General features: G+C 41.8%; 1 protein-coding gene across 4 annotated transcripts in view; it reads right to left on the bottom strand.

Moving 5' to 3' along the window:
* Window positions 1-25402, bottom strand: part of MACF1 (microtubule actin crosslinking factor 1) — a 411586-nt gene that overhangs the window by 166982 nt on the left and 219202 nt on the right. For all 4 annotated transcript variants that reach the window (XM_062191021.1, XM_062191023.1, XM_062191025.1 and 1 more), the window contains 14 exons: window positions 24749-24877; window positions 23972-24049; window positions 22921-23082; window positions 21005-21109; window positions 20303-20398; window positions 19373-19498; window positions 16773-16925; window positions 15395-15549; window positions 9927-10053; window positions 8418-8601; window positions 7837-8006; window positions 2632-2810; window positions 1820-1958; window positions 251-444 (listed from right to left, as the gene is read on the bottom strand). In XM_062191021.1, coding sequence (XP_062047005.1) covers window positions 251-444; window positions 1820-1958; window positions 2632-2810; window positions 7837-8006; window positions 8418-8601; window positions 9927-10053; window positions 15395-15549; window positions 16773-16925; window positions 19373-19498; window positions 20303-20398; window positions 21005-21109; window positions 22921-23082; window positions 23972-24049; window positions 24749-24877 — 1997 coding nt within the window. The remainder of the gene's footprint in view (window positions 1-250; window positions 445-1819; window positions 1959-2631; window positions 2811-7836; window positions 8007-8417; window positions 8602-9926; window positions 10054-15394; window positions 15550-16772; window positions 16926-19372; window positions 19499-20302; window positions 20399-21004; window positions 21110-22920; window positions 23083-23971; window positions 24050-24748; window positions 24878-25402) is intronic.

Below are 25402 nucleotides of genomic sequence, written 5' to 3'. Positions count from 1 at the left end.
ATAAGACCTGGGAGATAGGAGAGGCACTGTTAATAAGATCAATGCTACTAATCCAAAAGGAAGCCACTGGTCTGCATTGGGGTGAGTGATTTCAACATTCTGTCACTTACCTTGTCCAGAATTCATACTATTGTAAAATATCTACCACTCCCTATCAATTCCTTTCTTTAAACATGAATACACAGACACAGCTTTATTATGTTTAAGTCCCCAAACTCTAACTGGAGAACAAGTTGGAACCATCACTCACCGGGTCTCCAGCTGGGCAATGACACGGTGCCAACGCTCCTGCAGCTGGGAGCCTTTCTCCTGATAGCGCTCCAAATCCAGGTTTCGCTCTGGTGTCAGACGGTTCAGCTGCTCTGCCACTACCTTGGCCTTGGAAATTTCCTCATCCAAGACTGAAAACACTGAATTCTTGTCCTTCACATCACTAAGCCAGTGCTATAAAAACATGAACACAGAAACATTAAATATTTTCCATGCCAAAAACAGTTCAGACTAAGGTAGGAAACAAGGATATTCTCTAGAGTTGACCCTACGCTGTATTTATGATTCAGAAATTAGGCCCTGGAGTATTTGTGTCAGAAATGCCTCCAAGTCATCTAATCAATCCTGATGCATGTGGGGAGGCTGAGGGCAGGGAGTACCACACAGAGAAATGTACAAAGAACTTTACCACTCATAAGCTATGAGAGTAAACCAAGTCAATTAGCCAGTCTGAGTCTTGATTTTCTCATCCATAAATGGAGATAAAAATCCTTCCCCTATCCATATCATAGAAAATTGTAAGAATCAAATGAGGTAATAGCTAAGTATGTTACAAACTTACACCTTAACCATCCATTGTATCTAATTAAATTGGGGGGAAGGGAGAAAGTAAATCAAAGATAAAGTCCTGGCTGGCGCTGCCTCTCAATAGGCTAATCCTCCACCTTGTGGTGCTGGCACACCAGGTTCTAGTCCTGGTCTAGTTCTAGGCGCCGGATTCTATCCCGGTTGCCCCTCTTCCAGGCCAGCTCTCTGCTATGGCCCAGGAAGACAGTGGAGGATGGCCCAAGTGCTTGGGCCCTGCACCCGCATGGGAGACCAGGAGAAGCACCTGGCTCCTGCCTTCGGATCAGCATGATGCACCAGCTGCAGCGGCCATTGTGGGGTGAACCAATGGCAAAGGAAGACCTTTCTCTCTGTCTCTCTCTCACTGTCCACTCTGCCTGTCCAAAAAAAAGATAAAGTCCTTTCTCTTTTTTTAAAAATTTTTAATTTTTTTTTGATAAAGTCCTTTCTTTTTCTTTTTTCTTTTTTTATTTTTTTGACAGGCAGAGTGGACAGTGAGAGAGACAGAGAGAAAGGTCTTCCTTTTCCATTGGTTCACCCCACAATGGCCGATGCAGCCGGCGCACCATGCTAATCCAAAGCCAAGAACTAGGTGCTTCTCCTGGTCTCCTATGCGGGTGCAGGGCCCAAACACTTGGGCCATCCTCCACTGCACTCCTGGGCCACAGCAGAGAGCTGGCCTGGAAGAGGAGCACCGGGACAGAATCCAGCACCTCAACCGGGACTAGAACCCAGTGTGCCGGCACCACAGGCGGAAAATTAGCCTAGTGAGCCGTGGTGCCGGCCCTTTCTCTTCTTTTTTTAGCTAGGCATATTTCTCAGTTTCTTCTTCTTTGCAAACATATTAAAATATACTAAATGACATTCTCCCTAATTCAAATACAAACTTCAATCAGCTTCATGACATCCAAAATTGCATTTCTCTGCTAACCCATGGTGGTGTATATGTTATTAGCTTTCTAAGAAACTTGGAGCCACCAACCCGTAATGTAGACCGATGGGACTCCAAAGCTGAGAGATCTGCTGGTACTGCTTCTTCTTGACTCAACTTGATTTCATAACCTTTGACCAAGAGTTCAGCATCCTGCATGCTACGCATTATAACATCAATTGTCTTCAATCTGTGGGAATAAAATCAACATCCTTCATGAATACATGGATTTGAAGATCTGGATTACATACCTAGCTGTACTACTGAGAGGGTCACAATATATAACTACCAAAATCAATGTCACCATTATTAGATAAGGGCATGGTTTTCTAAAAACAAGAAAGCATAGTACTATGCTGCCAATTTAATCAAACTCAAAATGAACTAAGTGGTACCAGGACATACACACGTGTGGTAGACTCAATGGAGAAAAGGCCTGGGGCTGGAAACCTACTCGACATCTTGAATAGCCTAAGATGAACCATTGATGGAGATGGTTGGAGAAGGGAAAGACCTTAAAGAGTTAATAATATCTAGTTCAGCTGGAAACCTTTCTTTTGGTTCTTTAGTCTATCTTCCTTCCTCTTAATGCCCTTAAGCAATATTTTCACAGGCATCTAATCAAATGGAAATCAAGTCCAAAATAGTTTTAACATGGCAAATTAACTCTCCATGCACTTGACTGGTTCAAATGAGCCTACTTTGTGTTATTAGGAACTAAAGACAAGAGTTACTCATCATGAATACACACTCCTGAAGATCTACAATTTTTCTGGATTATTCATGAAATATTTCAGGCCCTTCTCTTTCTCATTCCAATGGGAAAATACTGCCCTTTGGACCCAAAACCTCAGCTCACTCACTTATTTAGATAGACAGTAGAGAGACCATAGACATGGTCCATTTTCTCCACCAGTAGATTCAGTTCGGAGCGTAGAGTTGGAACACTTGAACCAGATGGGGACTGATGGAGAAAGCTGTTGCATTTCACAGAAAAAGCATCCAGGTCTGACCTCAGTTGCTGCAGATCCTCTTGTGTGTGCTATCAGGAACAAGACATACAACAAAGATGGGGAGAGAATTTAATGAAGAAGCTAGAAAGAAGTACTTATTTTTAATAGCAAAATACTAGAAACTACCTAGGAGGCAAGAATACACACAAATAGTTTCTAAACATAATATGGAGACTATAGATTTTTCTTCAGGCTAAAGACAAAAGGAAATATAAATAATGTCAAACTCCAGTTTAGTAAGTTTATTTAATGCAGTAGTATGCGTTAGTAGTTTTGCAACTTCTATCTGTAAATACTAGCTGAACAAAATATACTGTGGGTCACAAAGAAGGATTTTTACTCATAGGAAAGAGAGCTACAAATTTGGAAAGGGTAAGAAGCAGCCCAGTGCTACTGCTTTGGAACTAGATGGAGATAGATACACATGAATTCATGGATATATGCGTTTGTGTACATTATGTGTGTTTGACACAGGTCAATAAATACATTTATCTATGTGAAATATACATATACATATGTAAATATACAGATACAGGTATGTATGTACATGTATACATATGTAAACATACAAACACAGTTGAAGTATCCCTTACCCAAAATGCTTGAGACAAGAAGTGTTTCAAATGTTAGATTTTAGAATCTTTGCATATGCTTATGAAATTTCTGGGCGACAGGACCCTGGTCCAAACACAAAATTCATTTATGTTTCATTTTTTTTTTTAAAGATTTATTTATTTGAAAGACAGAGTTACAGAGCGAGAGGAAGAGACAGAGAGAGAAATCTTCCATCTGCTGGTTCACTCTCCAAGTGGCCACAATGGCCAGGGTTGGGCCAGACCAAGGCCAGGAGGATCCAAGAGTTTCTTCCAGGTCTCACGTGGAGAGCGAGAGGAAGAGACAGAGAGAGAAATCTTCCATCTGCTGGTTCACTCTCCAAGTGGCCACAATGGCCAGGGTTGGGCCAGACCAAGGCCAGGAGGATCCAAGAGTTTCTTCCAGGTCTCACGTGGGTGCTGGGACCCTGGCAGTTGAGCCATCCTCTGCCATTTTCCCAGGTGCATTAGCAGGGAGCTGGATTGGAAGTGGAACACCCAGGACTCCAACCAGCATCACTGCTGGCCCCTCGTTTATGTTTCATATCACCTTATACACATGAACTGAAGTCAACTTTATACAATACTTGAATAATTTTGTGAAAGAAACAAAGTTTATGTACGCGGAACCAGCAGTTTTGTGACTGCACACTGGCAGTCAAAGAGTTTCTGATTTTTGATCAGTTCAGATTTCAGATTATTGAATTAGGGATGCTCAATTTGTATAAATGCATGTATATATGTAACATGTATGTATGTGTGTATGCAAATATTTGTAAACATGCTTTCTCACATTCTCTGCTGAGCAGGTCTATGGTCAATGACATCTCAAAAACAATCAGCACACAAGCACCCAGATCTTGGGTTCTAAACAACATTCTCCATACAAAAGCAGTAGCACTCCTTGGAGAGATAGCTGATTCCAAGGTTGGGGCAGGCAAAGGCAAGATGAACTTCAAACATCTTGTTTTGTCAAAAAGATAGGGCTCACAGATGGATGAAGTCATGTTAAAAGGACATAGAAGCCTTGAAAGGGCTCCCATTGGCTAAATTTAGAGCATCAAAATCATAAAAGATGGTCAAAATTCACACACCACTGAATAAAACTAAGAAATTATGAACGTAAACTGACATAAATAAAGAAAGAAGGGAGGGAAGGTGAGGAGGAGAGACAGCAGGTTGACTCATTCTTCTCTTTCCAAAGAATGAAATTTGTTTTTAGGCCGGCGCCGCGGCTCAACAGGCTAATCCTCCGCCTAGCGGCGCCGGCACACCGGGTTCTAGTCCCGGTCGGGGCACCGATCCTGTCCCGGTTGCCCCTCTTCCAGGCCAGCTCTCTGCTGTGGCCAGGGAGTGCAGTGGAGGATGGCCCAAGTGTTTGGGCTCTGCACCCCATGGGAGACCAGGAGAAGCACCTGGCTCCTGCCATCGGAACAGCGCGGTGCGCCGGCCGCAGCGCGCTACCGCGGCGGCCATTAGAGGGTGAACCAACGGCAAAGGAAGACCTTTCTCTCTGTCTCTCTCTCTCTCTCACTGTCCACTCTGCCTGTCAAAAAAAAAATAAAATAAAAAATAAAAAAAAATAAAAAAAAAAAAAAAGAAATTTGTTTTTAAATGTAGAAGGAATAAAAGAATCAGGTTTTGGCAACTGTGATACTGATGAGTGATTCAGTCAAGAATCAACAATGGAGGGGTCAACATTGTGGTCTAGTGGGTAAAGCTGCCACCTACGATGCTGGCATCCCATATGGGCACTGGTTTGTGTTCTGGCTGATTCACTTCCAATTCAGCTCCCTGCTACTGGCAAAAGCAGCAGAAGATGGCCCAAGTGTTTGGGCCCCTACACTCACATGGGACACCCAGATGAAGCTCTTGGCTCCTAGCTTCACCTAGTTCTACACTTGCCCCTGTGGCTACTTGGCTACTTTAACCAATAGATAAAAGATATTTCTCTGTCTCTTCTTCTATGTAACTCTGATTTTCAAATAGATTAAAAAAAAATCAACCATGGTTGTTAAAATTAATTGGTGAAAATCTGATGAAAAATAGGATATTTACAAAGTATCAAAATATCTCTCCATAGTATACTTGGTCATTACAAAGGAGAGAACAGTAACAACTGACCAAAGTTAACATCAGTAGCAAAAGGACATTTCAGCATTGCACATCTTCTATTAGGAAACACCAAAATACATTGTCACACCTGTGGCATTCCTACCAAAAACAAATAACCTAAATCTAATCATGAGGAAGCCTCATATAAATACAAAGAGAGGGACAAAATGCTCTACAAAATAAATGGTCTGCATTCTTAAAAAATCTTAAGGTCAGGAAAGATGAAGAAAAGCTGAGAAATTATTTCAAGTTAAAGAAATCTAAAGAGACACAGTAACTAAATGCAATGTGTGATCCTGGACCAAAAATATTCCTTTTTTTTTTTTTTTTCAGGGAGAAACAAAGGAGTATATGTGGCATTATTAGGTCAACTGATGAAATTTTGATGAAGTCTGAACTTGTATAACAGTATTACATCAATTTTAACTTTAACTGATCTATAGTTATGTGAGACTGTGTTTTTTGGAAATAAATATACATTTAAGTATTTAGGGGTAAAGGAGCACCATGTCTGGAACTAAAAAAAAAAAAAAAAAAAGACTACTATAACATATATAATATAGAAGAAATGATAAATCAAATGCAGAAACATGTTAGGAGTGGGCATTTGAACTAGCAGTTCAGATGCCAATTGGGCTGCCTGCATCTCACAATGGAACGCCTAGGTTCAGTTCCCAGCCCCAGATGCTGACTCCAGCTTCCTGCTGATGAAGACCTTGGGAGGTAATTGCTGTTTTGTCAACCACACATGGAAGACCTGGATTCAATCTGTCACTCTCAGCTTCAATTTGGTCCAGCCCTGGCAATTTTGGGCATCTGGGGAGTGAACCAGTGGATAGGAACTATGGTAGAGCAGTTAAGACACTGCTTATGACACCCACATCTCAAACTGGAGTGCCTGACTTCAAGATCTGGTTGTGCTTCCAATTCTAGTTTCCTGTTAATGTGCACCCTGATGGCTCAAATATTTTAGTCCCTGCCACACACATAGGAGACTCAGACTGAGTTTGAGGCTCTTGGCTTTGGCTTGGCCCTGCTCAATTGGTGCAAGCATTTGAGGAGTGAACCAACAGAGGAAAGATCTTTCTGTCTGTCTCTGTTTTTCCAATAATTAGACAGGAAAAGGAGGGGAGGAGGGAGAGGAAAGAGATTAACATTTGGAGAATCTAGGTGAAAAGAGTATGTGCTAAAACTTTTTTGCATATCTAAAATTATTTCAAAAAAAATGTTTAAAAGTTGGGAGAAGGTCTTTTAGAACAGCTGAATATTGGTCTTCATTTTTTATCACATTCTATTTTTCAGTGACAAATAGATTCAGGATAACCCTATAGAAAAGTACAAGACTTCCATATTCAAATTACAGGCTTATATGATATGCCTCTTACAGGCATATTACATCCCTCTCATCCTTGTCTTTAGGCTTAAGAATAACAGAAAAAGGTTAAAAAAAAAAATCACTCCTCTTCATTAGCCATTCTTTTCCATCTCCTTTAAGCTCCCAGATCAAATTTAATAGTCTTCATAGAGCTCCTTTATACCATTCCAAGCAGAAAGATTCATATTTCTGCTTGAAAATCTGGAACTACACTAGTTATTATCTTATGACATATCTTACACTGAACTCTCTAACTGTGACTTCAACCTTTTCTTCTTCTTTACATTACAAGCCAAAACAAGGACCTTGGCTTACTTTTCATTACATGCCTCAGAGGACTTAATAAAGCTATTCATATTTGCTGCTTTTGTTTCAAGAACATGACCCTACATTTTTATAGCTTTTTACTTTCTCAGGAGGCTCATTCTACATATTATGTCACTTCTGTGACTTGCATTTATCATCTCCATCTTATAAGAAAGAAAACTAAGGAGGAAAGTTAATTTGCTCCATACTGTGCATCAGAGCCCACTTGAGAATTTGATTCCTCCCTTCTTTCCTTATATTTATTAAGTCCTATGATCAAAGGTAATCATGCCATGGGGTAATCATAACCATGCCATGGTAATCATGCCATATTATATACATACATACACACACACACACACACACACACACACATATATATATATATAGAGAGAGAGAGAAGCATCTCTAAAATGCAGAGCTTACAACAGTTCACTAGTCTACCTTCTCAACTCTGTAGGAAGCTAATTAACATTCAGCAATATACTAAGCTACAATCCTGCTTCTCTGCAGAAAAGGCATGGATAGGCTGCATGGAAGAATTCCTGAACAGGACTATCATGAGTCTATTTGCTGCATTTCTTAGGATCCAACCTCTTTTGCCATCCAATTGATTCCAAAAGCATTTACTCTGCAACCAGCACCCACCTTGCTCCCAGGGCTTACCTCCTGCTCTGCAATCCTTAATGCACTGTCCTGCCGGGCATCTTTGTCAGTCCTGGAGCTGGCTGGAGACTGAATTCGTTTGACCAGCCTCTGCTCACACTCCTCCAGGCGTAGCCGGATATTCTTCAGCTCTGAAATGTACATCTTGGCCACAGTCTCCTCTTTGTCTTCTGTGAATGCACAAGCACAGAAGACCATTAAGCTCTGTATCTAAGATCAGCACACCTGAGGGCATCACTGGCTCTAGCAGATTGGACACTGCACAGATGAAAGCAAAGTCTTGCTTAGAGGATCCTCTGTCTGACCCCATATATTACGTATTAGTGTTTAAGGATGCAAATATGTTATAGCCGCAAGAAAATGTGGCAGGCTGATTAGCAATAACAACTTAAGTATCAATAGGCCTCTTCTTCCATGATCTGATTTTGAGAACCCATCTCTATGAATTTTCCTCTACCTCAGGTTTTTAGCAAGTCAACTGGGGGCGGTGGCAATGCCACTCTCCATTTTGAAAGAAGGGTCTAGCAGTTTCCTTCAGGGTTCTATTCACATCTGCCTCCCTCCCCACAGTATACACACACCATTTTCCATGGACTTCACTAGGCGCTGGAAGTGGGCTTTACAAGCTTCCACTTCCTCTTCCAAACGCAAGCGATCAGCCACGGAGAAGAGCACAGAGTCACGACTGTCCTGCAGAAAATCTTCATAGTGGGCCTGCAGGTTCTGCATAACCTGGTGGCACTCCCCTGGTGCTGAGGATCGAAGCTAGTGGGAATAAGCCAGAAGAAATTTCAATGATGTGAACATAACCCTATTTTTCTATTTTACTGAAGTCTAACATATATGTAAAACAGTACACAAGCCATAATTGTAAACATGTTGATTTTCATAAATTCAATTCATTCACACGGTCAACATTCAGAACTACAACCATATGCCTTTGCAAAGAAGACCAAGATGCTACTTATTTTGCTTTTTTAATAGAAAGCTTTTATTTAATAAATATAAATTTCATAAGTACAACTTTTGAATTATAGCAGTTCTTTCCCCCATACCCGTCCTCTCACCCTCAAATCATTCTACCTCCTACTCCCTTTTCCATCCCATTCTTCATTAAGGTTCATTTTTAATTATCTTTATATACAGAAGATCAGCTCTATACTAAGTAAAGATTTCAACAGTTTGCACCCACACAAAGTATAAAGTAATGTTTGAAGGCTAGTTTTTATCGTTAATTCTCATAGTATAACACATTAAGGACAGAGGTCTTACATGGAGAGCAAGTGCACAGTGACTCCTGTTGTTGATTTAACAATTAACACTCTTATTTATGATGTCAGTGATCACCTGAGGCTCTTGCCATGAGCTGCCAAGGCTATGGAAGCCTCTTGAGTCCACAAATTCTGACATTATTTAGACAGGGCCATAATCAAAGGTGAAGTTCTCTCCTCCCTTCAGAGAAAAGTACCTCCTTCTTTGATGGCCCCTTCTTTCCACCAGGATCTCACTCACAGAGATCTTTCATTTAGGTGATTTTTTGTCACTGTGTCTTGGCTTTCCATGCCTGAAATGCTCTCATGGGCTTTTTTAGCTAAATCCAAATGCCTTAAGGGCTGATTCTGAGGCCAGAGTGCTGTTTAGGGCATTTGCCATTCTATGAAGTTGCTGTGTGGCCTGCTTCCCATGTTGTATCATTCTCTCCTTTTTAATTCTATCAGTTATCATTATTAGACACTTGGTCTTATTTATGTCATCCCTTTGACACTTAATCCGATCATTATGAACTTAAACTGATCACTTTAACTAGTAAGATGGCATTGGTGTTTGCCAACTTAATGGGATTTGGAGTCCCATGGCAAGTTATTAGCTTTACCCCTAGGGGTAATGCTATTTATTTTTATCAGGAATTTCTTTCACAATTCAAGCTGTTGTTTCTAGTTCCTAGGGCCCATAGTCCCCTAACTCTAAAACTATCTCTGATGCCATTGCACTCTATTTGAATGGGAAGAAAATATCACAGTAATGAAAAAAATCTCCTTCTGGAAAAACAGAACCAACAGGATGCAAGCCTGGGGTAAAGTTTTAGTTACCTTTTCCAGGTTCCAAGTCTGTACAAGGTCAAGGTCCTTCCGAAGGTAGTTCCAGGAGATAAGGCTTTTGGTGTTAACATGTAGCTGGTGCCAAAGGGCCATCACCTTCTGATAAGATTGTTCCACCCTACAAACAACACAGAACCTGGCTAAAGCTTTTTCAATACTTGAACTTTTTTTTTTTTTTAATATATTTATTTGACGGGTAGAGTTATAGACAGTGAGAGAGACAGACAGAGAGTAAGGTCTTCCTTCCATTGGTTCACTCCCTAAATGGCCACCACAGCTAGTGCTATGCCAATCCGAAGCCAGGAGCCAGGTGTTTCTTCCTGGTCTCCCATGCGGGTGCAGGGGCCCAAGCATTGGGCCATCCTCCTCTGCCCTCCTGGGCCACAGCAGAGAGCTGGACCGGAAGAGGAGCAACCGGGACTAGAATCTGGCACCCATATGGGATGCCGGTGCCGCAGGCAGAGGATTAACCAAGTGAGCCACGGCGCCAGCCCCTCAATACTTGAACTTTACAGTTAGAGAACTTTTAAGGAAAAATGGGATTGCCTGAATGAAACTGAGCTTACATGTTGAGCAGAGAAAGGCAACATTCAAATACTAATCTTTGGAACTAAATTGAGATCTTTGGAACTAAATTGAGATCTTCAATTTGGATTTGCTATAGTATTATGTATGTTAGCATGTATTTAGCAATCTCATAAATATTACAAAAATGTACTAAATCACAGGAAGTTAGAAAAAATAGCCAGGGAAAGTAATAATAGAGAAAAGTATAGATAAAATAACCTCACTTGCTGAAAAATGACATTGATGCTTAAAAAAAGTAAATTTCTGTGTTCTATATATTTATAAAAATGCTAAAATGTGTACAAGTTAATAGCAACTTAAGAGGTTCATCTGGAATATAAAAGAAAACTGCAGTTGAATGGTTTGAGATTTTTTAGAATGCATTTATCTGAGAGGCAGAGTTACAGATAGAGAGAAGGAGAGACAGAGGAAGGTCTTCCATACACTGGAATACCCCCCAAATGACCAAAACATCTGGAACTGGGCTAATCTGAAGCCAGGAGCCAGGAGCTTCCTCCGGGTCTGCTACGCAGGTGCAGGGGCCCAAGCACTTGGCCACCCTCTACTGCTTTCCCAGGCCATAGCAGAGAGCTGGATCTGAAGAGGAACAGCTGGAACAGGAACTGGTGCCCACATGGGATTCCAGCGCTGCAGACAGAGGCTTAGCCTACTAAGCCACAGCACTGGCCCCTGGTTTGAGATTTTTTTTTTTTCCTTCTTCTTCTTGACAGGCAGAGTGGATAGTGAGAGAGAGAGATAGAGAGAAAGGTCTTCCTTTTGCCGTTGGTTCACCCTCCAATGGCCGCCGTGCTGAGGCCTGCGCATCTCGCTGATCCGAAGGCAGGAGCCAGGTGCTTCTCCTGGTCTCCCATGCGGGTGCAAGGCCCAAGCATTTGGGCCATCCTCCACTGCCTTCCTGGGCCATAGCAGAGAGCTGGCCTGGAAGAGGGATAGAATCCAGCGCCCCAACCGGGACTAGAACCCGGTGTGCCGGCGCCGCAAGGCAGAGGATTAGCCTGTTAAGCCATGGCGCTGGCCTCCTGGTTTGAGATTTTTAATAAGCATTCCATGTCTAGCTGATTCTCTCAACTTCTAAGACTTAAAAACATGAAGATACGTAGACACACTCATATCAAGTTACTTTTAATTTCTTTGAGTTGCGAAGAAAATACAAGATAAAAAGAATAGGATGAAAAACTAGAAGCTGGCCGGCGCTGCAGCTCAATAGGCTAATCCTCTGCCTTGCGGCGCCAGCACACGGGTTCTAGTCCCGGTTGGGGCTTCGGATTCTGTCCCTGTTGCCCCTCTTCCAGGCCAGCTCTCTGCTATGGCCCGGGAGTGCAGTGGAGGATGGCCCAAGTGCTTGGGCCCTGTACCCCATGGGAGACCAGGATAAATACCTGGCTTCTGCCATCGGATCAGTGCAGTGTGCCGGCCTCAGCGCGGTGGTCATTGGAGAGTGAACCAACGGCAAAAGGAAGACCTTTCTCTCTGTCTCTCTCTCACTGTCCACTCTGCCTGTCAAAAAAAAAAAAAAAAAAAAAAAGAAAAACTAGAAGCTAGGATATCAGCTATATAACAGACTCAGTTTATCTTCCCTCTCTCCAAAAATCCCACTAAGATTTTAGTAAAGTTGAAGTTAAAAGTTCATGGGACCAGCACCGTGGTGTAGTAAGCTAAGCCTCCACCTGCAGAGCTGGCATCCCATATGTGCTCCCAGCTGCTCCTCTTCCTATCCATCTCTCTGCTATGGCCTGGGAAAGCAGAAAAAGATGGCCCAAGTGCTTGGGCCCCTGCACCCACATGGCAGGCATGAAGGAAGCTCTTGGCTCCTGGCTTTGGATTGGCCCAGCTCTAGCCATTGTGTGCATTTGGGGAATGAACCAGCGAATGGAAGACCTTCTCTCCCTCCCTTTAACTATGGCTCTACTTCTCAAATAAATAAATAAAAAAAAAAGAAATTAGGGGGCCGGAGTTGTGGCACAGTGGGTTAAAGCCCTGGACTGAAGCACCGGCCTCCCATAGGGGCGCTGGTTCTAGTCCTGGCTGCTCCTCTTCTGATCCAGCTCTCTGCTGTGGCCTGGGATAGCAGTAGAAGATGGCCCAAGTCCTTGGGCCCCTGCACCTGTGTGGGAGACCTGGAAGAAGCTCCTGGTTCCTCGCTTTGGATCAGTGCAGCTCCAGCCATTGCAGCCATCTGGGGAGTGAACCAGCGGATGGAAAACCTTTCTCTCTGTCTCTACCTCTCTGTAACTCTGTCTTTCAAATAAATAACATAAAATTTCTTTTTTTTTTTAAATAAATAAAAGAAATTAAAAGTTCAGGACATCTCAAAAGAAATGAAAAATAGAAAATAATAGAACCCAGGAGAACTGATCACAGAATTAGTCCAAGAAGTCCAATATCTGACATACGGGGATTCTTCAAAGCAAGAACAGGAAAAACACAGAGAGTTAAAACTGTAAGTAACCCAGTAACAATTTATGCATATTAGAAAGATGAGTTCCTAGTTTGTATTTATTTGCACAATGATTGCAAAAAGACTCAGTCAAAGATACAGCATCCTTTTCAAATGTTAGTGATAAAGAGAAGTGTTCAAAAGCTTCCAGAGCAGCAGATTTCATTCACAAGGCAAGTTGTCAGACTCTTTGGCATCATGGCAGTGGTGGAAGGTTCACAATTCTGTATGTGTCAAAACCAATAGCATTGTTTCCTACAAAAGGTGAACTCTACTGTTAGGTTACCCCTTAAAAAAAGGATAAAGAATGAAAATGACACTATGTGTCTCTCAGTTAAGATACCCTGGAAGTAAGAAAACAATAGAGCCACACCTTCAAGGTTCAGACTTTTCCCAAAGAATGTTGTATCTGTCTACTTAATAGTGAAGGGAGAAGAAAGACATTTTCAGACATGAGAGGTATCAAAACAACTACTTCCCATGCAGCCTTTTTCAGTAACCTACTGGAGAGTGTACTACCGTAAACCAGGCCAGAGAGGTGAAGCAAATCCCCAGGTGAAGATGAAGTGGAATGCCAGAGAGGCAGCACTGAATCTCATCTACAGAACAAGGCCAGACAGAAAGGAAGAAGAGAATGGATAGGCCAGAGAGATGTTCCCAAGAGAAAATGAAGGGAACTTCAAAAAGTTCACAGAAAAATGGAATGAGAAGTCTATTTGGGTGCGAAAAACTATTTTGAAATCCATGCCTAGTTTTTCCATAATATGCATTTTGCATTAACTTTTGGAAGGCCCCTTGTAAGTATAAAATCTGTTAAGCAGTATTAAGTGTTCTTAGCATTTTTAAGCAAAATAAAGACAAATAAGGAGATAGAAAGGGACATTTGCAGTGAGTGGGGATGGTGGCCCATGAGAGAGACTGGATGCAGTGAGGAGTGAACTGCGCGGATATCTAGAGCAAGCATAAAGTACAAAGCTCCTGGGTGAGGCAGGAGCAGGTTAGCTGTGCTTGAGAAACAGGAGGAAGACCGGAGTGACTGCAGCTGAGCACAGGAGCCCAGAGGAGGAGCAGGCAAGAGAAGGCAAGCTTGTCACAAAGATCCCCTGGAGTATCACCTGGCTCTGCTGTAAACAATTTAACAATAAAATTAAAATTACCAATTTAAACAAAAAATTGTAACTTAACTACATTTAAGACATGAAGAAAGGAGCAGTGTGTGTACAGAAAGTTAAATGTTAATCTCCTAGAGTAAGAAATTAATAATTTCTGAAGTTGAAAAAATCAGGAAAATTATTCAGAAACAGTTAAAACTCCAAAAGATCTGTTGAAAGAGTTGAAAGCAGTTGACTCTGGGAAGAACACTGGGGTCAGGGAGGAGACTGTTTACTTTTATTATAAGCTCTTGGATATAATCCAACTTTCTAAACTATGCACATATACTACTTTAATAAAATACAAATTAAAGAAAATCAGCTGGGGCCAGCACTGTGGTGTAGTAGGTTAAGCCTTTGCCTGGTGTGCTGGCATCCCATATGGGCACTGGTTCATGTCCCAGCTGCTCCTCTTCCGATCCAGCTCTCTGCTTATGGCCTGGGAAAGCAGTGGAAGATGGCCCAAGTAATTGGGCCTCTGCACCCATGTGGGAGACCAGGAAGAAGCTCCTGGCTTCAGATCAGCCCAGTTGTGGCCATCTGGAGAGTGAACCAGAGGATGGAAGACCTTTCTCTTCATCTCCCCTTCTGTCTGTCTGTAACTCTGCCTCTCAAATAAAATAAAAATAAATAAAATCCTAGGCCAGCGCCGTGGCTTAACAGGCTAATCCTCCGCCTTGTGGTGCCAGCGGGTTCTAGTCCTGGTTGGGGTGCTGGATTCTATCCCGGTTGCCCCTCTTCCAGGCCAGCTCTCTGCTATGGCCCGGGAAGGCAGTGGAGGATGGCCCAAGTCCTTGGGCCCTGCACCCCATGGGAGACCAGGAGAAGCACCTGGCTCCTGCCTTCGGATCAGTGCAATGCGCTGGCCGCGGCGGCCATTGGAGGGTGAACCAACGGCAAAAAGGAAGACCTTTCTCTCTGTCTCTCTCTCACTATCCACTCTGCCTGTCAAAAAAATAAATAAATAAAATCTTAAAAAAAAACTACCAAAAAACTGAAAATTAGCTATCTCTCACAACAGTTGATTTTCTAAAAGTAAGCTCTTTACAAGCAATAATCCTTTCAAAAACAACTATCACTGAATATACCTCAATTGAACAAAAACATTTATTGAAGATCTGTTATGTAGCTGGCAGTGTCAGACTCATCATCCCTAGTAAGAGGCCTTTCTTTCCCAGAAACACACAATTTGGTCACTGTGTTCAGGGAGATCACGACCACAGGCTCATCCCTCCATCAGTTCACCCAGGACAAACAGCAGAGTGGACAGTGAGAAAAGTTACCTGCTGGCCATCTCAATGGCATCCTTGTTGGGTGGGGGGATGAGGAAGCAGACTGATGGCACCATTGCCTCATTCCCTGTGGGGCTGATCACTTTCCATTTGGTCCGCTGAGAATTATCTTCTAGCACACACTCATCATTTTTGCAAATCGTGATCTAGAGATACAAATTCACAAGTTATTGCTAATGGACAAAACAATAACTCATTATTACCTGTTGTCTGATGCCAGAGCTGTAAAATCCTTTCAAAAAATCTGATTAAGATATGTTATCATCTAGTAAAGGCTTTTGATTTCTTAAATCTACAACACAGGAAAAGTTACGAAATGAAATAAATCAAGGAAACGTGTTCATTAAATGCCTGTTACATGTCAAGTAACTTAACACATGAGAGTCATAAAGAGATCATAAAAGTCCTCAAGAGCAATCTCTGAACCAAAAACTATTAGAGTAAAAATGGTCTTGTGATCCCTCCTCCTCCTTTCCTATCCTTCCACTAAACCTCTTTTAAATGGTTAAATATTTTACAATCAATTTTCTCTTGAGAGACAAGTAACCAACATTATGATCCCTGTTTTATAGACAGAAGAACTGAGACACAGAAGAGTGGTGTCTCATTTTTCCACTCATTCACTCTTCTGTTTAACAAATATTTATTTGAGGGCCTGCTATGTGCCTGGAAGTGTTCTAGACACTAGCGATGGAAATGGTACAGTGGCAAGCAGAACAACACAGTCTGTATTTCACACACTGAGGTGGGACCATATGGTAAACCATGTTGTGTGACAAATGCAATTTTCCAGGGTCAGTGGAAAGGACGGGACCCTGTCTTGGCTTGAGAAGTAGACAGATTATTCAGCATTGAAGGCCACATTAAGGAGTTCAGACTTTCTCCCAAAACCAGTGAGAAATTGTAGGAGTGTCTTTTTCTTTTTTTAAGATGATGATCGTGGTAGGACAAAGTATGCATTAAATGAGGAGGCTGATACAATATCCAAGTGAATGAAACTTATGATCGAATGTAGGATAGCAGCAGAGAGACAGAAAGAAGAACATGTAAGGGATATTTACAGATTAGTACTGACTTGGTCCGACTTGTTATGGGGGATAAGAGGGGACAGCAAGCAAAGCTATCTCCCAGGTGTCACAAAGGAGCATTTTTTTCCAACACTTAGGCACCTATGTGGTTGGTGAGGCCAATCACTGAGGCAGGAACAGATCAGGACTATAGAGTTTGTTTAAATGATAGGAAAGATGTGAATGTTAAAAATTCTACAATTTGATCTTTCCCTATTATCATAACCCTAACTGAAGGTTTCCTTTTTCTCTTCTCTATTCCTTCCCTCGGAAGCCCCAAGTTACCCTTTTCACCTCCTCACCTCGATCTGCCGATAGTCACAGATGGCCTTAACGGAAATGGTGCTCTTTAGCACATGGTCTGGACTGCGTGGCTTTAGCTGAACAATGGTTTTTGATCTCCCAACAAGACTGGCAACGGAACTCTTGGACTGTATAAGCTGCTCCTTTTCATCCTACAAAATAAGCAAAACAAAAAGACATTAATGTTACTACTCAGGGTGACCAAGCCAACAAAGAAAACTGAGTGCTCCACTCCCCTAAGAGAATGTCATTTCTCAGTTAAGCAGGGAACCTTGGTGGAGCCATCTTAGATTAAAATTTAGACAAGGGTAAAGGAAAAAGGAGAGAACGTTTCTGTCCTCTATCAAGTGCTTTTGCAGCAAAAATTTGCAGCTTTCTCCCTGTTTCTCTTTCAATGAATCATAAAGCCACATGCAAAAAAAACAAACAAAAACAAAAATGAACTTCAGCTGCCAGATATAGTGGCGTATAGCTAATAAAGGATTTCCCAAGTTCAGAGAACATGGCAGTTAAAAACAATAATAATAATGGCATTATTATTATTAAATTTTTCACTGGCAAAAACTAGTTCTTAACCTTCCTGCTTAGGAGAAGCCAGACACTATTTAAAATTTTTTAAATTATTGTATCTCCCACACTGTACTTAAAATATCTCACTTTCTTAAAATTAGTTAAACTTTATAGATAAAGATCATAGCTCTTCAACCAACAATCCATAAACAAATGCTATTGGTGAAAGCATCATGATAAATGGATTTAGGGTTTACCTTTTAGTATCTTGCCATGCGATATTCACGTGGATTTGATTGGTTTGAAAAAAGTATCATGCAAAATTGAAACACTCAAATCTCTGCAAACTCAATTATCTTAAAAACTAGTAAAATTCTTGTCACCAAACTTGATAGCAATCTACTAAAATTCCATTAGAGAATAAAAGATAGCCTTTATCTATTAACCATGATGGTTCAAGCCCATTTTGTGGCATAAAAGTCCCTAGAAGAGGGCTTTCTTTGGATGGATGTAGGTGTGATGACAGCGAAGAGTTAATAATGTTAAGAAATGCCATTAAAGAATTAAGAATATGCAAGTAAAGAAAAAAAAGAAATGCTTAAATAAACTACCTGTGCCTGTCCCCGGGAGCATGATTGGAAGAAATACAACTTTAACTTCTTAGTTAAGAGAGAGGAATAGAATATATCAGGGAGGCAGCCATACGTCCATACTTGAGAGCTGCTCTACCCATTTCAGTTTCCTTGCAATAAAGATGTCAATTTCTCTCTAACCCACAGCCAAACATCTCAAGCTCCAGAGATCAAGTGCTCAGCGTGGTAAAAGTTCTGAAAAGAACCAGAAGCCAGGACAGATGCTCCCGAACCTGACAGACAAGCCGAGGAGCAGACCCAGGTGACTCCATGCCCCGATGACGCCGCCAACCCGATGCCCCTGACCTGGAGAGGAGGGAACACAGCAGCGACCCTCGAGAAGAGAAGATATGACAATTGCAGAGGAGTTACCCTACGACAGGAAGACACTCTGTGGGAGGGAGGAGATAATAGCCAAGGATTATATTTCTCCTTCAATACTGTAGTACCCCTGAGAGAGACATTTTAGAGACAACATCTGAAAAGTCAGATTTTTATCCTTCATGCCAAATAAATTAACAGATTATTTGCTCAGGTGAAGCACTGAACACAAAGTTTACTATAGCTGAAGTGTTAAAAAAATCAAATAATAATCCAAATGCCCAAATCTCACCCACCAAATAAAGGAACTGTTTGGGGATATTCTGGTTCTCCTCTTTATATTTTCCTATGGAAATGTGAGGATCCCCTAGCTTCTCATGCAGGAAAAGCAATTTCCCTTTTGCACACACATTTCTATCTCAATTTGAGATGCAGCCTGAGCCCTGTTGCCAACTCTGTGTAATAGACATTCAACAAATGTAAATAGTTTTGCTATTAATTTTATAGGTAGCCCCTCAAGAAGCAAGTATTTTTTGGAGAAAACAAATATAAAATTATTTGGATAAAATAGTAGACTTTTTAAAGTTAATATGGCTATATAAACTGGACAAATACTGTATTACATCTAAATAAGATTTTAATGTTAGCCTTCATTAAAATTAATTTTCATCATTACCAAAAGAAAATTACCAAGGAGGAAAAATTTGGCTCAGAACTATTTCGTTTTTTAAAAATTTTCTTTTGCATAAGAGAGTAAAAAAGAATTGGATGTTAGCTAATCTGCTTCAGGCCCGTCCCCCTTTTTTCCCATGCTCTGTCTACCTCATTCTAGGCCCCAACTTTTGCACTGAAATAGGGACAATGCAAAGAAAGGACAGCGAGCACTAAGTGGCTCAGGGAGATGACTAGGACTCCACCTCAGTAACATACCCCCAGAAATCTCACCAGCAACTCACTAAGGAAAGGAAAGGAAAAAGGAAGGGGACAGAAGAAAACTGGGTAAACTTTCTGAATGTGAGCTAATCGTTTTCTTAACCATGGCCCATCGCCCTGGAGCTTTCAAGGATATAAACAGCAGCCGCTGACAGGGTTTACTCTTGCTCAGAAGTAACCATCCCCACTGATACAACACCCACCATGGAGTCCTGGAGCAGGTCCTCGAGGCGGGACAAGCTGGTGTTGTGGTCGCAGGAATATTTGCGCTTGATGGAGTCTTGGAGGTTCCTCAAGAATGACTCCAGGTCCCGTGCGTCACTGAAGAACTGTGGGAAGGTAAGGAGGGCATGCCTTCTGCTTAACGCACTGGAGCACTGAGGTGCGGACTAGGGAAGCGTGACTTCTGTGCAGTCCAGCAGAGGGATCACTGCATCACTGTCAGTTCACTACAAAGTGCACCCAAGCAGCAGCCGGAGGACTGAACCTTACAGACAAGTTGGCCCGTTTCACCCCTCAGAATGCACTGTTCTTTCCTCTTGACTTCTGGCTACTGACAACCCTGGGCTGTGAGGGATATTGCATGAAAAGCCTGGAGGTCAGGGGATCAAAAGTTTCAATGACTTAATATGATTACAAAATGGTCACAGAGGTACATAGGTAACAGCTGATTTCCTCCTCCACCCTCACCTGAAAACAAGCAGTGTAGTCTTTCTTGCTGTGATAGGAAGAGGTATGGCCACATGACTTGCTTTGCCCACAGCACACAAGTATGACAAGGAGGAAAGAGTGCTCATGCACTGGGGCAGGCTCTCCTCTGCTGCTGCGGAACAGTTACTGTATAAAGAGGGTTGTCACATGCTACAGATGTAAGGCTTTCCATCCTGACGCCTCCACCAACTGTCAGCTATGTGAAGGATGCTGTTTGGGACCAAACAGCTCCCAGCCTAACCTCTAATGGTGAAAAGCACTTAGCTGAGCCCTGACCAAACTGAACTAATTAAGTGATGCTGTTTTAAGCAACTATGTTTTGGAGTGGTTAGTTTATATAGTAAAAGCAAATTGATAGAAATGTGTTCTTAGCTTCACCTTCATACGTACACATGTGCACACACACACACAGCCCACTATACCTGAAAGTAAGCAGTATTCTCTTTGACATGCTGCTCAACACACAAGCACAGCTGCTTCATCCACTGCAACTGGGACTGAACAGCAGCACTGTAAGCCTGCAGCAACACACAGATAGGGCACGAGTTGAACAGGCCTTATCCATATATGCAATGCTCTCTTCCAGGTGCAACTCTGCTTGACTCGCCACCAAAAGAGACACTGCAGATACCTGACTGGCACCTGATCAATGCTTCCAATGAGAAAGAGGACTGCCTCTTATCCAACATCATTCTATTAGAAGGGATTACACAGAAAAGGCTTCTTCCACATTCAGTTGCAATTAAATGATCTAGTCACAGAACCTAGGCATAAAGAAATCCCTCCTGGATTCCTCCACAGGTTCTCTTCTCAGGGAAAAGACACCATACCAACAAGAGGCAGGGTATACACAGGTAGTTATTTGAAGAAATAGGGTCCCAGTCACCTTTCTTCCTGAAGTTAAGAGTCAGCCTCTCTTCTGCTGTTTTTCTTAGTATGATCCTTAGACTACCAAACTGCAGGCTTTTGAGTGAGGCAGGAACAGTGGAAAAGGAAGAAGACCCAAGGCAAACGATCCCAGAATCTTCTTCCAGGTCTTTCAGCAGAACAAAGACTCTTATTCGAATACTTTTACAACAACCACCTCTGAGCATCTGACCTTCACACATTCTCAAGCCACATACCTCCACTGTCTGTTTGGCTGGGTGGTTCTCAAGTGACAGCAGTTCTGCTGTATCTTGGAGAGACCGGAATACATCCTGTTTCTCTTCCAGTTCCATCATCAACTCCTGAAAATAGAATTCAGTTTTATGGAATAAGTGTAAAAAAGCAGAGAGTACAATAAAGAAAAAGCTACATTCCTTGTCCTCCTATAAAGGAAACTACAACCCAGGGTTGGTTCCACAATGAGATGTGTACGCATCATGTGCCAGAGGACTTCAGTGTAGGGCAAGGGCACTAGAATCACTGGGAAATGATTTCCAAAGGACACAGGACCTGAGCCAGACCTGAGCAATGTGAGGGATCACAGAATGAGCACCGGAGGCAGAGAAAGAAGACAGCACGGCTACAGTGGACAGTTCCCATTAACTCCCATGCCAATACATGACACATCAGTAGAGCAGTATCACTCTCCAGCTGGCTTTGCACAGACTATTCCCACAGCCTACAAGGCCCCCTTCTGGCTCGAACTTCCAGTAATACTGCACGACCCAATTTAAACGCCAGCTCTTCGGTGAAGCTGAGTGCTAATCCTCACGATCAGGTTTACCCCTTCTCTTTGATGCTTTCAGAGTACTTTCTTTGTATGCCTAGCACAGCCTGACTTCCGTTCTCAGATTATTTGCATCCATTTCTTCCTTGCTTCAGAAGAATCATATGCCATTCTTCAATCAGGAAAAGCTCATTTTTTATATAGAAGCTCATATTTTTTAAGAACCCTAAATGAATGAAATTGAAGTATCTAAAGTGAGTGCTAATAAGAAAGCTTTCAATTTGCATAGGGTTTATAAAATCCTTTAGAGTCCTCTGAGAGTGGGAATATTGAAAGCAGCAAAAAAAGAGAGATAAAAAGAAAAACCTATTTGTCTACATCTTTCATTGAAAAGTAAAGATTATCTCTTTGTCCAAAACTGAATTTTCCTTCCCATTACACACAAGAGATTCAGATCAAAACATTGTTAATTAAGAATGGTTATCTTTTTAGAAGTGTACCTATGAGGGGCTGGTGCTGTGGCACAGAGGGTTAACGCCCTGGCCTGAAGCACCGGCATCCCATATGGGTGCCGGTTCAAGACCCAGCTGCTCCACTTTCCATCCAGCTCTCTGCTATGGCCTGGGAAAGCAGTACAAGATGGTCCAAGTGCTTGGGCCCCTGCACCCAAGTGGGAGACCTGGAAGAAGCTTCTGGCTCCTGGCTTCAGACTGGCACAGCACCGGCTGTGAAGTGAACCAGTGGATTGAAGAACTCTCTCTGCCTCTCCTTCTCTATGTAACTCCAACTTTCAAATAAATAAATAAATCTTTAAAAAAAGAAGTGTATCTATGAAATCTGCTCTCTTTATATTAATAAAATTTAATTAATTAAGAAGAATTCAGAAATTTGTGGGAAGCTAGAAGTACACCACAGTTAGATAATACTAAGCTCTATACTAAATCTTTGGCCTAGATTAATTTATTCAATCTTAATCTTTTATTCAACTCTTTAAAGTGATGCTGTTTTCCCACTTCACAAATGGTCCAAATTAAATGATTTGAAGAGGGACATAGAGCTAGTTAGCACAGAAATAAGAATTTGAACCTGTCTTTCTCACTCCAAAGCTTATAACCTTACCACAAAGGGTTTGCCTTTGAATTGACTCAGCTTGCAGAGGTCTGCTCCATTCACCCAAGACCCTGTCCTTCTAAATGCATTCTAAATAAATCATTTCTACAGCTCTACTGCCCATCTCTCAGTACACATTTCTCATATGCATAGATGCAATGAGCAGGGTCTCTATTTTTGTCTATCAAAGTGCAACTCTGGAAACCCAAGCAGACTAATCCTCTTTCCTTCTGGTGCTATTAAATAAATATGACAGGCCTGCTGTGCTAGACTCACAGAGAAGTAATTTTTCTTGGCTGAGATATTGGGATTGTTGTCACTCCAGTCATATGCTAGTTCCTCCTCCTCCTTCTCATTCAACCAGATCAACTCAGCAGTAGCTCTGGAGACAAATTTATGCAGACTCTGAAGGTGCCTCATTCGGAAGCTAGAAGTTTCCTAGACAAAGCAAAGATTATAAAGTTAGACTGACAGTCTTTGCATCTGTAGAAGATAGCACATTTGACATAAAAGGAAATAATAACTCAGGAAGCAAATTTAATTTTGCTTTTTAATCTCTGGGTTTGTCTTTATGGATTCAAGTTTAGTACAAATTTGACATAAAACTCTCAGAGGGGCTGGTGCGCAGTGGCACAGTGGGTTAAGCCGCCACCTACAGCACCTGTAGCATGATGTGCATGCTGGTATGAGTCCTGGCTGCTCCGCTTCTGATCCAGCTCCTTGCTAATGTGCCTGGAAAGGGGCAGAGGATGGCCCAAGTGCTCAGGCCCCTGCACCCATGTGGGAGACCTGGATGAGGCTCCTGGCTCCTGGCTTTGGCCTGGCCCAGACCCAGCCGATGCAGTCATTTGGGAGAAAACCAGCGGATGGAAGATCTCCCTCATTTTGTCTTTCCCTCTAACTCTGACTTTCAAATAAATAAATAAATCTTTAAAAAAAAAAAAAAAAGACTCCCAGAGCCATTGTCAATCCTAGACAGAAGACACAGCGCATAAGGCTTTTACAGGGGTTTCTGGATAAAGAATGACCCCTGGGCCTGTGCTACTCTGGAAAATCTTGATACACAGAAATAAAAAACAACAGGTAGGTGGGGAGTCCCCTCTCTATCAACCGCAAACTTTTAACTTTGGTGTCTCAAAGCACAATAGCTATTTATTTAAAACTTTCTGGAGCAAGTAGTTTCTGACCCATTAAAGAAAAAATATTACCTATGAACATAGTAAATGATACAACCTGATAAACAGAAAACCCAAAAATAGCCAAACCATAAACTTTTCTGAATTGGGGAAGACAGCTGTCTGGAACATAAGAGTCAGTCAAAATTTACCTTCAGTTTACAATACTGTGTCTCCAGCTTTCCAAGTGTTTCAACATAACTGGTATGGAAATTTTGGGACATTTTTCCCTGATAAGAAAGGAATGAAATAATACTACATTAGATAAAGAGTAAGTAAACTACATGTTATGGTTTCAACTATGTAAATATTATGTCTGCATATAGATAAGGACTGGCATCTCTGAAAAAACAGAAGCTGAGACAAGTCTGAGTCAGATCCTATAGGCTGGAGCAACACTAAGTGGGCAACAGTTTAGCATGATGATTACAACCAACAGACTTCACCATGCTGTGTTTCCAGTAATTGTGGGAGGCTTCTAAGCAAAACTTATGTTCAGTGAATCTCAAACTACTCTATTGCTTTTCTGAAGGGCAGAGTTGAAATTAAAAATAGAAAGAAAGAATAACAAAAGAGAGGAGAGATTGAATAAATGGTTTCTCCACACTGGCTCTCTGCTATAGAAGGTGAAGGGATAAGAACATGAATGTCTGCGGTCAGAGAGCCTGAATCTAGATACTGCTTCCAGGATGAGTTCGCTTTTTAGTAAAAAAGGGGTTAATAAAAATCCTTTCTGGCAAGGTTATTTCAAAGATTAACAGACACACTTCACATGAAAAGGAAATGTATTATAAAGTGCTGTTCATGAATATTCATTATTCTTCCTTTCTAGAGATCCTTCTCCTTAGAGACAGCTGTACTTTGCACACTGTCCCATTACCGCTTCCACCTCTGCCCCTCCCATAATGTGGATTCTGAATGATACTCACCTCATACAATCTGGCCTCTTTGACGCTTGAGCCCAGTTCTTCTACACTGGTGTGGATGTGCTGCTGTGTTTCAAGCTGCAACTCCACACTAGGCAGGTCATTACCCCACTCTGCTCGTTCTAATTTCATCTGAAAAAGGAAAAAATGGGTATAATTTACTGTTGCACTGGCAGGGAACAAAATAGTCAGAATCGGTGTTTGGACAAAAGTATTATCTAAATCACCTCTATCATTTCATGGCTCTTAAAGAAAACCACACCATAATCCATAATCATCCCCATGGAGCTGGAGATCAATCCCTAACAGCTAAAGTAACAGAGGCAGCCTTTTGCTGCCACATATAGAAATATAGTCCTGAATTTATTATTCAGAAAGGAGTGTTAGAGCTGGCATTGTGATGCAGCAGGTTAAGCCAGTGCTTGGAATGCCTATATCCTGTAGTGGCATTCTGGTTCCAGTCCTGGCTACTACTCTTATAATCCAGCTCCCTGCTATAATGCCTGGGAGCTAACAGATTATGGTTCAAGTAGCTGAGTACTTGCCAACCACATGGGACATTCAGAGTTCCTGGCTCCTGGCTTCTGCCTGGCACAGCCCTGGCTTTTGCAGCCATTTCAATAGCATATCTCTCTCTGCCACCCTTTCAAATAAATC

The sequence above is a fragment of the Lepus europaeus genome, chromosome 5, assembly GCF_033115175.1.
Source record: "Lepus europaeus isolate LE1 chromosome 5, mLepTim1.pri, whole genome shotgun sequence".
NCBI classification, from domain to species: Eukaryota; Metazoa; Chordata; class Mammalia; order Lagomorpha; family Leporidae; genus Lepus; species Lepus europaeus.
Note: the sequence above shows the minus strand (reverse complement) of the source record. Positions and strands in the feature narration are given on the sequence as shown.